The 13,306-nt window shown below is 27.2% G+C and overlaps 1 protein-coding gene across 3 annotated transcripts in view; it reads left to right on the forward strand.

Annotated features, from left to right (window-relative positions):
* LOC129616054 (protein dopey-1 homolog) overlaps positions 1-11,039 on the forward strand; it is a 33,008-nt gene extending 21,969 nt beyond the window's left edge. The window contains exons 2-14 of one of the 3 annotated variants that reach the window (XM_055531505.1): positions 1,486-1,667; positions 1,751-2,696; positions 2,791-3,095; positions 3,166-3,451; positions 3,565-4,462; positions 4,534-4,642; positions 4,702-6,562; positions 6,626-7,226; positions 7,292-8,256; positions 8,318-9,512; positions 9,586-9,781; positions 10,110-10,443; positions 10,527-11,039. In XM_055531505.1, the coding sequence (XP_055387480.1) occupies positions 1,486-1,667; positions 1,751-2,696; positions 2,791-3,095; positions 3,166-3,451; positions 3,565-4,462; positions 4,534-4,642; positions 4,702-6,562; positions 6,626-7,226; positions 7,292-8,256; positions 8,318-9,512; positions 9,586-9,781; positions 10,110-10,443; positions 10,527-10,751 (8,103 nt within the window). In that variant the 3' untranslated portion in view covers positions 10,752-11,039. Of the gene's footprint in view, positions 1-1,485; positions 1,668-1,750; positions 2,697-2,790; positions 3,096-3,165; positions 3,452-3,564; positions 4,463-4,533; positions 4,643-4,701; positions 6,563-6,625; positions 7,227-7,291; positions 8,257-8,317; positions 9,513-9,585; positions 9,782-9,857; positions 10,057-10,109; positions 10,444-10,526 lie in introns of those variants that run through there. The other 2 variants (XM_055531506.1, XM_055531507.1) reach the window with 2 other exon arrangements.
* The last annotated feature ends 2,267 nt before the right edge of the window (positions 11,040-13,306 follow it).

Here is a 13,306-nt window from a genome sequence, read left to right on the forward strand (position 1 = left end):
ATGAATGAATTTGATGAAAACAAAATAAAAATAATATTGCAAATAAAAAAAAAGAGAATAGAAAAAATTTAAACTAATTTTTATTTTAAGTTTTTTTTTATCAAAGCGATATTTTTTGCGGTATTTTACAAATACAACCTACAACATACTTATACCTAGTTGTACAACATATTTACACTTAGTGTATTAAATATGACTAAGTATATTATGTATGTATGTATGTATATTGATGTGCATACAACAGATAGGTCATGAAAGTCAAATAATCAAATTAAATTTTTTTTTTTTTGCTTTAAATTTGCTTAACTATTAATTGATAACAATTTATTTATTAAATCAACATTTGTACATATTTGCATTAGTATGTTGGTGTATTGGTGTATATAAATGTACGTACTTAAATATGTATATGTTTAATATACTGAATTAGTTCCTATATAAAATGGGAAATTTTATAAAATAAGTTCCTTATATAAAATGAATAACTTTATAAAATTTTAAGAATTTTATCAAAAGAATTTGTTATGATTTGCATATTTTCAAAAAAATAAATTGATATATTGGCTAAAATTGATATAAGTACTGGCTAGAATACTTAACAGGCCCTATTGCCTCATCTGTACAATCTACAATCTAAAACTCAACTCTATTTTTTTTTTGAAACATTCACTAAAATGGTGAGGTAACAAAAAAAACCTACGTTGCTGATTACGTTGCTCTAATACCAACTTTCGCACAGTTTTATTGTTAATTAATTATTACTCTTGTAAACTTAACGGTTCTACTTAACACCTTATTCCTTACGCTACCGGTCGATGAGTAGCCTATTTATCGGCTTTTCGATTGCCAGCGCTTATTGACTGGTAGCCTATTAAACGGCTTTTGGTTATCAACGGTTTTTGTCAGTGGGTTGCTCTTTTTATAACTTCGTAGCGCCAACGTCGTTATTTATTTGATACTAAAAAATTTAATTACTGTTACCTTGAATTTATTTCATGAATGTGAGTTAAACAGGTGACTTAGCCGGTACTTACTGAGTGGCAGCCTCAACCACAACCGATTGATAAAGTGTTAAGATATAAATTTAAATACAAGCAATATCGGGCCACAGAGATAGAAATGAAAGAATGTTACGTAGCTCACCATTTTTCACCCCCCAAAATGTACCGGATATTATACCCAACCTGTAAAATGTAAATTATGTTTTACAAGTTAGAAAAGTGAGCATTTAGTTGTAAATTTTTATTAATTTGAGTGGGGGTCATTCAGTTGTATTGGAAAAAAATACTTCGTGGGGTATTGAAAGAAAAATACTTCGTGGGGGGAGAATCTTGTTGAAATTGTAATTAAATTATATTTACAACTTTAATAAAATTATATTTACTTTAAAAATTGTAATATTCTGTTTAAATTGTTGAAATTTCATATTTAAATGGAAATGATTATTAATATTTTTATTTCAATTCTTATTTATTATTTATGCAGGCAATTTCCAGTTATACACAATATCAAATAATTCCACGGCGAATAAAAATATCAAAAAGATTAGCACAATGTATGCATCCAGCATTACCATCTGGTGTTCATTTGAAGGCACTTGAAACATATGATGTTATATTTAGTAAAACAGGTTCAGAAAGGTTAGCAACAGAACTTTTCATATATAGGTAAGTATTTCTTACATTATTATTAATTACTATCTATTGAAATAATAATATTAATTAAATTCAAATTTTGTTGTTTTTTTTAGTGCGGGTCTTTTTCCATTACTCGGATATGCTGCTATGAATGTACGTCCAACATTATTAGAAATCTATGAAAAATATTTTGTACCATTAGGTGAAAAATTAAGACCAGCGCTTAGTGGTTTTTTAAGTGGCGTATTACCAGGTTATGAAAGTGGATTAGATCATTTTGAAAGAACAAATTCATTATTAATGAAAGTATGTACAGCAGTAAATCCAATATATTTTTATACAGTTGTATGGGAATGTGTTGCAACAAATGCATCGATCAGATTACCTGCGATATCATATTTAGTTGAACATTTTAATAAACGTACTGGTATGCAAGAACAAATTTATATAATGGGACATAATCATGATGTTATGATGGCTGGTTTATGTGCATGTTTAAATGATGCTGTTATACTAGTACAGAGAAATACATTAGAATTTTTATTATTAGGATTTCCGATGCATACAATATATTTAGCTGAAAATGATTTAATTAAATTAGTAACAAATGGTTTATATACTATATTGAGAAGGGATATGTCATTAAATAGAAGATTATATGCTTGGTTATTAGGTACTGAAGTTGCTAAAAATAATTCATATTATGTTGATGGTGAAGAGAATCATAGTGGAACTGGTGTAGATGCTGAAACTGAAGAATCATATTTTGAAAAACATTCCAAACAAATATTAATTAAATCATTAGTTTGTACATTTAAATATAGTCTTGAATATACACCAGTCGATTTGAAACCATATAAAATAATGGTTTCATTATTGGATAAAGCAGAAATTGGTCCTCCAGTATTGGATTATGTTTTATGTGATGTAATAAGAACGATGTCATTATGTAATGGAAATTATGAAGTTGGTAAATCAGCAAATTTATTATTTGCAACATTTGATCCAGCCTATATTTGGAATTTTATGACAGTGCAATTTGAAAAATCGTGTAAACGAGTACGTTATAATAAACACTATAATTACTAAATTTTATTAAATTTATTTAATTTTTAAAAATTTTATTTTAAAATTTAATATCTTTTAATTTTAGAGCAAAGATGATTCAAATTTATCAAAGAATTTACGTAATATTATGCAAGAACAAAATACAAAATTTAAATCAGTTGTTGGATCGGGTGAACCATCTATGATTGAAATATGTTACTTAACAGAGTTTTTATTAGAAACAATTTCACTGGAAATGTATAATGAAACTACTAGAATTTATTTACCGAAAGTATTTCTTTCAATAGCTCAATTATTGACAATACATTCCGAAAATTTAACACATGAAGAAGTTACAACAGCATTAAAATTATGCATGAAAATTGTTTCTAGAGTTCAACCGATGATTACGTAAGAAAAAAAAATTTAGTTTTATTTGTATTAAAGAAATATAATAATCCTTGATTCTGTTTTTTTTTAGAAGTCCTGTCAAAAAGAGTCCAAATAATAAGAATTCTGAAACGGATGATCCAACTAGAAATATTAATTCAAATAATACGAATAATGTGAGTGAAAATGTTCAAAGTGCTAATGCGCTTGAAAAGAGTAAATCAGATTCAAAATTGAATCAATTCTCGCACGATGATGATGATGATGAACCTATTCGTAGATCAAATTCAAATCATTTTTTAGATCGAAAAAACAACAGTCCAAAAAAATCGAAAAAGGCGAAATCGTATTCAAAACTGTTAGAGTTAGATAAAGAGGTAAGTACTAATTGTAGCAACTTTGTTAAATTCCAAAAACTCATGTTTGCAAACTTTATTACAAATCATGCAAATCGTTTCTTGAATTTTTCATATATTTTTTTTGATTTTAGATTTGTCCTGATACTGGTCAATTCGTTTTACCTTCATCTTCATCAGAACTTGATACACCACTCAGTATTAAAAAACTTAAACAAAAAAAAGCATCACCAAAATTCATGAAATCTGGCAGTCCAAAAAAACAGCGACCGCAAGATCTTAAAGTTGATATAACACAAAATATACCAGAAGAGAAAACTGAGCAAGAAAGATCGGAATCAGCTCCACCCAAAACGGATACAAATGATAATGTCGATAAGGGAAATCAAGAAGATTCGAAAACAAACACTGCTCAGCAAACTCAACAATGGCAACAACCAACGTCACAAGAATATTCAATTTTAGAAAAGTGTATTAGACAATACGAAATATTTTACGAAATTTACTTGTCAAGACAGATTTTACACATTAATACACCAATTAAGTCACCACTATTTTTTAATGCCACTTCTTGCCCCATAACAGTAAAAGTTGAAAGTGGTGAGTCTCCACCTAATAATGATAATATTGAAAATATTTTTGAAAATGAAACGATTTTTGAAAATGGAAGCATTCAAAGAACAATCGAAATTGATCAACTGTTTGAGACCTTAAGAATAAATGTTGTTTGCAGATCAGCTCAATTACATAATTTATTAAATCGTTCATTAGCAGGAGCAGTTGCTGAATCTTCAAATATAAGTGATATGAGTGATACTGAATTTAAAGATTGTGTTTCAAGTACAGAACAACTAGATAAAATTGAGACCAAATTTAAAATATTTGATGATACAACAGAAAAATGTATTAAGAAAATGATGTTATTAAGACTAAGTGAATCGCTGAGAAATACTATAAAATTAGCTTCAAATCTTTTAGTGGAAATGTCAACTTTCCCCAATTGTAAAAAAAATTTGGTTTTAGATAAAAATGGTAAGTAAATACTTACAAATATTACAAGATAATAGAATGTATGTTATATTATATATTTACATATTTTTAAGAAATTGAATTACCAAGTTGGTTGAAAGTATTAACTTTAGTGGCATGTTATACACAAAATGATAAAGAATTGCAGCTGGCTGCCATCACAACACTTTTTGACTTAATAAGGTAAATTTGTTTTTATATCCAACCTAGAATCGTCTAAACTTAAAAATATTTTATATCAGCTTATTACGTTCCCAAATCGAACACACCACATCACCTGGAGTTACATTTGTTGTAATGCTTCCACTTTTAAAATTCGGTCATGTGAGTTACATTGAACATAAAACACGAATATTTCAATTGATTACATCAATTCTATGGAATTATTTAAATGAAAATGGAATCGATCCGGCACAAATTAGTTCTTTACTGTATCAATTACACAGTTGTCTGGATTCTGGACTTGTTGAACAGGTCATTGCTTGCAGAATGTCAATGAATTCACAAAGTAAAACAACATTAGATATGGAATTAATCAAACAAATATCAAATTCAGGCAGGAATATGACAATATTATCAAATTACCAGCTAGATAGGTTGGCAGATTTGAAAACAATGTGTGTGTCACCTTCATCCCACGTTGACTGTTCTGAGCAATTAAAAGAAAGCGAATCTCAAAGTTTTAAGAAATTTGAGTTGTTGTGGCATTTGGGTCGTGAAAAGAAGCCATCGAAGACTTTCGAAAAAACTCTCTTGCGACAATTTGATACATTAGCACTGCCTGTTCATGTATCTATTAGAACATTCGTAACGAAATGGCTTCAAGAAGCTTTATTGAGAGGGGATTTACAACGTTTGATTAAACCTTTAAATAGAATTTTATTATCACCAAAAACAAAACGTATAAGTATTGTTCATGTACATCTTTTGAAAAAAGAATATGATGAAAGTCAATCTGATACCAATCTCAGTCGGGATGTAGAAGATGATCCAGATGTAATAGTCGATCGCGATGTTTATGCAATTAGTTCGGAATATGGTAATGTTAAATATCATATGGATTCCAATTTAAGTAAAAAACGAAGTCCGATCAGATCATTACAAAAGAAATTTTTTGGTGTTACTTTGGGTAATAAAAACAAAACATCAAACTTTGTAAGCGATAAAGTTATTTTAACTGAGAGTGAAAGTAGCATTGGTCTAATTATAAATCCTTTGGATAATTCTCCAGATTTTAGTTTAGAAACTGATGTAAATTCATTGAGCAGTAGTGCTCCGAATAAAATGGAATCAGTTCCTGATTCGTTAGAAAAAGTCGATAATTTGAATAATAATAGCGGTAACAATGAAGCAACAGAAGCGTTAATAATTCAGAAGGATTATTTTAATTCATCAACAGAAGAATCAGATGAATCATCAAATGAATCAACAATCGACGAGTCGCGTGAAACAAGCGTCGAGAAAGAAATAACATCTTCAAGTGAAAAGATAAAAAAATTTTCTGGTGAAATCAGTCAAACATTATCAAAACTTGATCGTACGAAAAATCGAAAAACTTATCACTTAAAACAAGTTGGTATTACGGCTACTGAAACAAACAATAGCGGAGTTATGGAAAAGTTCGAAGCGAATTTTACTCAAGTCACCGATGGACAACAAATTGATGATACTGCTCATACTGCTGAAGAATATTTTAGTTCATCAGCTGAGACTACCGACAATGTTGAAAGTTTTGTAAATAATTTGATTGATGAAGTGGTTGACAATTGTGATGATTCCATCAAAACTGAATTTGAGTCTGTTAGAAACAAACCTAGTAAATCCAATTCAATAGATAGCACAAATAAAAAACAAAACGAACCAAATAGATTTATTGATAATAAAAAACGTGCTAGTTGCATATCGAAAACATCAACTGATAGCAATTTCAGTGTTGGAAGTACTAGTAATGGGCCTGATACTGATACAGGTCGACCTTCTGATTCCTTTAATTCTGCCAGTGAAAACGAGCCTGATACGTTCGAGCAAAGTGAAAAGAGTATTAATATTGAAGATAAACGCAAAAGTCTTAGTTTGGAAACAGCTAAAATAAAGGATGCTTCAGTAAGTGTAAATAACATTTTTTTTTTCTAAATATTACTTAAGCTTATTTATTTTGAATTTAAGAAAACAAACTGGGAATTAACCGAAAAAACTATGGAAAAAGGAAAACAAAATGTAGAAATTCTGCGAAAGAGTGCAGCCTTGGAATCCTTACAAACTAGTAGCAAGAAAGTGTTGAGGAGAAAGATTTCAGAAGAACGCAAGAAACACTATGATAAATTGCATCCTTTCCACACACATATTTTGCTATATCACGATGTATACGATACTCAACAAACATATTACGCTTTTCAAACTTTACGAAATATAATTTCGACAGATCCTAGAACTTTCCTTTGTTTGTCAATTACAACATCAATTTCGAGTGGAACATTAAAACAGTTATTAATTCGCCACAGAAAATGTATACTTGGAAAAGGGTTTAATGGCAGCATAGCCAACTCAGAATTCAGTCATTTATATCGGGGCTGCATGTATTTAGAAGTTCTTTTTACAATTTGTTTATATTATGCTCGCAGCTATTTTCATAAGGATGCAATTGAAGCAAATGATCCACCAAATTTAGAGGACATTAAAGGAAATTGTAAAGTACAATTAGAAAGTATTGAACTTTTAACTATGATCTGTCAGGAATTGGTAGATATAGTAAAAGGAATGGGAAAAGGTATTTTTGAAATGTTTAAATATAATAAAGTTTCATTTTTTCTGATTTTTTAACGATATTTTTAGGTTTGGCGTGTTATATAGCCGATTTAATGGCAAAATGTAAATTACAAAAAATTTTACTACATTGCGTAAATTCCTCTGTGTTGTTATTCGGAAATCAACAATTAAGAAATGCTTGCAATACCAATAATAAAATTCAATCTCAAATAAGTTTATCTGAACAAATTCTGTTATATAATTACCCTCGTGATGAAAATTTGCACGCAGAATCTTTTCAAATTCAGCTTTTGCGTTTACTTATGGCTGTGATAAAATTAGAATATGAAGTATATACATTAAAAAATGAGGAAAAACTCGATAATGCTGCCAATGGAACCAATAATAACACCACAAATTCAGGAAGTAATTTAAATAATGGTGGCTCAAACTCACCAACTAAAATGACATCTAATACAGCTGTAAATGTAAAATACTTACCAAATTCATTAATTAGTCAACAACCCATGTTTCTGTCAGCAGTGTTGAGCGCTTTACAATCGGAACAATTGAGACATTTACATAGAAATTGGAATGATTTAGTTACATCGTCGTTAAACTGTTTTAGTTTCGGTTCTTTAACAAATATTGTAATAAGTGTGGTTCATCAACTCTGTAATAATTTAGATAGAATTTCGAAATTAAATATTAAACAACAATGTAATTTTCCACCTGATTATATCGTCTCGCAGTTGGAAGCAATAACAATATTATGTCATTATTGTCTATTAGACAATACGCAACAAACAACGTTATCACACTTGTTTAACCAAGCTTATCCACAAACAAGTTCTGCAGTTCAAAGTTCTAATACTGGACAATTGCTAAACAACATTGTTCACAGTTTTTTGTCATCACAAAATAGTAGCGATAGTCAACATACGAGAAATATACAACATCTTTCCGCTAGGAACGCTGTTTTAAGTCATTTATCGAAAATTGTAGCTACTGTTGCAGCGATTTGGGATAGCGAACTAGGTCAAATACGTCAGGTAATAAAACTGAACAACCAACTTGGTCAAACCACTTTTTTATTTCTCTATCCTTATTTAGGTTAAACAACAATTGATGGAATTTCTTAGTCCTGTCTCTTTACATCACGGAACAAATTTCTTAGCAGCAGTTGCTGTTACATGGCAAGAGAGAGGTGAAATTTATAAGTATGATAATGAGAAACGGAATCAGGGTAGAAAAATATCGATAAGCGAACAATACCTAAAAAATTCCACTCCACAAGCCAGTCAAGATCAATTGAGCCTCGTTAAATTAGTTTCCAGTATTAGAGTAATGCCTATGGATTCATTTGTATCCACCTTACATCAAGTAGTAAAATCGCCACCCCCTATTCATCGACCACCCGTCGGATTAACATTAGAAGTTAGTGCACTTGAATTATTTTATTTTTATTTGAAATCCGCACCTGCACCACAACTTGGTGATTCTTGGACATCTCTACTTGCATTATTAAGAGATGGTATAAATTTGTCTCCGCCCGCACAATTTGTATTATTAATGCTATTAAATGAATTTGTGCAACGATGTCCTCAAATGCCATTCCAGGATAAAAAGGATATTCGTGATTTACATGATGTTACTTCACGTCTAATTGAAGCCCTCTCAAATGTAGCTGCCGCAGGTTTAGAACAAACAACATGGTTACGAAGAAATTTAGCAGTGAAAGAAGATATTTCACCAGTTACCCCCGATGGTAATGTTAAAGATGTTACTGGAAATCAACAATATTATGTACAGGCTCAATCAGTGCTCGCAGCCACATTAGCCAATTTATTAGATGTTGCATATGGATCACAAGAAAAGGACAAAGTAGTTAACGTTATAATAGCTTTAATGTATAATATAACACCATATTTAAAAAATCATACAACAAGAAATATTCCATCATTTTATGCCTGTTCAAGTTTACTTGCTAGTCTAAGTGGTTATCAATATACGCGAAAAGCATGGCGAAAAGATATGTTTGATTTACTTTTAGACAACGCTTTCTTTCAAATGGATCACAGTTGTTTACCATTTTGGAAGCAAATCATGGATAGTTTAATGACATATGATAATACAACGTTTCGCGAATTAATGAGTCGCATGTCATTAACTCAATCAAGTAATTTAAATATTTTTTCGTCAAAGGAACAAGAGTATGAACAAAGAGCATTACTTTTAAAAAGATTAGCTTTTGTAATATTCTGTAGTGAATTAGATCAATATCATAAGTATATGCCTGAAATTCAAGGTAAGTAAATAATTCATTTTTGAAATGATTACCATTATAATATAAGCCATTCTTATGAAATTACATATTTTAGAACAACTCGTTAACAGTTTACGACTGCCATCTGTAGTTCCAGCTATACAAGCTGCTGTATTTTTATGTTTTAGAGTTTTATTACTTAGAATGTCTCCTGATAATGTTACATCATTATGGCCAATAATTATTGCCGAAATGGTTCAAGTCTTTTTAACTATTGAACAAGAGTTAAAATTGGAAAGTGATGAGATTAGGTAAAAATTTTATTAAATAAGTGAATAAAAGTAGTGCTAATAATAGTTTAATTTTAATTTCACTGCTTGCTTGAAGAAGTAATCAAAGGTTTGTAGCATAGTTTAAAAACTAATTAGAAAAAATAATTAGATACATATATAGTTAAAAATTTATATGCATCTAACTCAGCTGCTCTAAGAAACGAACCAATATGTTACTAAAGAACATAATATCACATTTAGCACATACCATATTATTAATTTAAAATAATATTTTTTACATAAAAACAATATTATGAATTTAATATTTTAATATTAATTTGTTATATTTATTTTTTTATTATAATAGTCAACAAATGCGACTTCTATCTGGAATGGATGTACCTTGGGCGGTTAATGCAGGAAATGGTTTAACTTCACAAACTCATTTAATTCATTGGAGAGCTGTTCAGTTGGAAGCTTCAAAATTATTAGAACTTGGATGTATATTACCAGCCACAAATTTACCACATTTTCAAATGTATAGATGGGCATTTGTGGGAACAGAATTCGATGCACCAGAAAAGAAAATTCCTATACCAAATGGTAATGTAGATGAAACTCAATTATTTGCTGGAATATATGTACCACATGTAAGAAGGATAGCTCGATTAATGGATATGAAATATACTGTACATTCACCAGTAAGATTTTACATAACATTTTTATTAAGAAAAAATTCATTTTACAATTTTTACTTTAAATATTTTAATAATTTCTCTTTTAGAAAACTGAATTCAAGCGTGGAAATCATTTAGTATTAACATGTCAACAAATTACAAGTTTACAAGATTTATATGGTTTCTTTTTAACATTAAGTGTTACTTGCCAAACACAACATAATTTTGCTGATACCAGTAAAGAAGTTTCAAGTTGTTTAAATGAAATTGAAGAAGTTTTATCAAAAGATTTCCTTGAAAAAATGCCAACAAGTACAATAACGCCGAGATGAAACCCAATTATATTAACAAATTCTATAATAAATAATAAGAATCTTTATAATTTCACAAATAATTCAATGAAATTTAATTCAAATAATTCGCCGTTTTTTGTGTAAAAAAAAAAAAAAGTAATCAGCTATTTTAATTATAAAACAAAAAAAAAAAAAACTGTTTTTATATGTAAAAATTAATTATAAAACAAAAAAAAAAAATATTGTCTATATTGTAATCTTTAAATCATAAATTAAAATTTCGATTGATTTTACAACATCAAAAATAGAAATTCGTGTGTATACAAAATGTATTTACCTATAATTTTATTTTCGGAGATTAACTAAATAAACTAATTATTTTAATTTGTGGAATAATAACATCAATGAATATATTTGAAATATATTGATAAATCTATATGATTATATTGAATATGATAATATTAATTTAGATTTTTATCCTCACTTTTTTTTTACTTGTATAAAACTAAATTAAAATCGCTTAGATAAATTACATTTTAGTTAAAAACAAAAAAAAAATTTTTGTAATAAGTTTTTTAATTTGATTATTTTTTCTTTTTTTTTTGTTTTCTCATTTCAATTAGGTGGAATCAATTAAATTTGCATAGCAAAAAATATTTAATTTTAAGATAAAGAAAATGTTACAAAAAGGAAAAAGGACAAAGGAGGAAAAAGTTTTATTATCTTTAAAAATTTAAAAATTTCCCAAAAAGAAACATTCAAAAAAAAAATTTGTTTGAATACAATTTCTTTAAAAAAATATAAAAAAAAGATAATGCTAATCTCTTGAATTTTTGATTTTACACTATTAAGTGTCGTACATTGGCTCTAACAGAAAAACATATTGTAATAAAATGATATTACTAATATTTTTTTTTCGCAATATTTCTAAAAATAAATATAAAATAAAGACTTTATTTAATACCATTCCAAATTAATATTACAGACCACAAAATCATATTTTTTCGACATTATTATATAAAAACGATTAGATTGTTTTGAAATATTTTTTGTTCAGAAATTACAACGATATCATTTTATTTACAATATTTTAATTGAATAATTAACTAATTAGTTTAATTTAAAATTCTAAATACTTTTCATTTTATCTTTTGTTCTTTTTTTTTTATTTGAAAATGAGTCTTAAAAAAATTCTACATGTATTTGAAAATTTTCAATTTTAATTTTCAATTTTTTGATTTAAATTGTATGTTTTTAATTGGAACCATTCATAAACAAAATATTAAATATCAAATATGTATAACAATATAATAAATAATAAATGAAAAATATTTATGTATATAAATTATTGTAATATTTTAATTTAAACAAAACAAAAAAACAAGAAAAATATGTGTAAATTTTATTAAAAATAACAAAAAAAAAAAAAAAACAAAAATTGATATGTGTTACAAAAATAAAAGTAATTATATTCTTTAAAAAATTTTTTTGTTATTACTTACATTTTTTCTTTTATTTTATAGGTTCTTCAAAATATGTAGACTTTGAAATTGATTCATTCGGGTTTTCTTTTTAATTACATTAAATACTGGATCAAGATTAAAAAACAGATGTTCAGAGCCGACTTTATTAAGTAATATCTAAAACTGATATCTCATGATCCAAAAATTTTCTTTTTGAAAAATTTCAACATTTAACCGCCCATAAAAAGTCTTTAATTTCAAGATTTTGCTTATAACAAGTTTTCATTAAATAAGTTTTTCATTAAAGCACAATTTAATAAATACAAAAATCTAAAAATTCACAATCGGACTGTATATTTATTTTTATTCTTTTTTTTTTAATATTTACGGATAAAACAGTCAAATCTTCATTAAAAATTATAGCAATCAGTGGACCGAATTTATTTCATTTTCATATACAGACAACACTAAATGACATAGATTTTATATACGCCCTTCTTTATAGAAAAACAAAATAAAAATACTGATTTTCAAAGAGAAATTGTTTTTTTGTTTTTACTACGATACACCATAGTTAATTTATAAATTTCACATGTTGTTAGCTAATATATAAAAAAAAAAATAAAGTGATTTGGTGTTAAGAAAATATGTGCATTTTTTACCCAGGAGCATTTTGAATTTTAAATATTTTCAAAGTTAATAATTATTTAAGACTGTATTACAAATTACTATTTAGCTATTATAAATGTAATTTTGATTTATTTAATATTTGGACTTTGTTCCTTTTTGTTTCTCTAACTCGTTCAAAAACCAAAATCAAATATCTTTTAAAATAATATCACTTTATTTCTATCAAATATATAATTTTATGGCTTATAAATTAATATCGACTTTTGTTATTAAAATGTGTTTTTGAGTTTTCTTTTCAGAAATTGTTGAAGCAGGCATAGATTCTTTATATTATTGAATTACTTACTTAATAGTTAAGAACAAGTTTTAATGCTTTTGTAATTTTTCAAATAAATTAATTAAAATTAAATTTCATAATTTAAACAAAAATTATATTAGATTTTGTTTTATCATTTTTGTTAATAAGATGTAAAAAAAATAATAATTCAAAGTAAAATTACA

Source organism: Condylostylus longicornis, unplaced genomic scaffold (genome assembly GCF_029603195.1).
Source record: "Condylostylus longicornis isolate FDR11 unplaced genomic scaffold, ASM2960319v2 ptg000162l, whole genome shotgun sequence".
Classification (NCBI taxonomy): Eukaryota; Metazoa; Arthropoda; class Insecta; order Diptera; family Dolichopodidae; genus Condylostylus; species Condylostylus longicornis.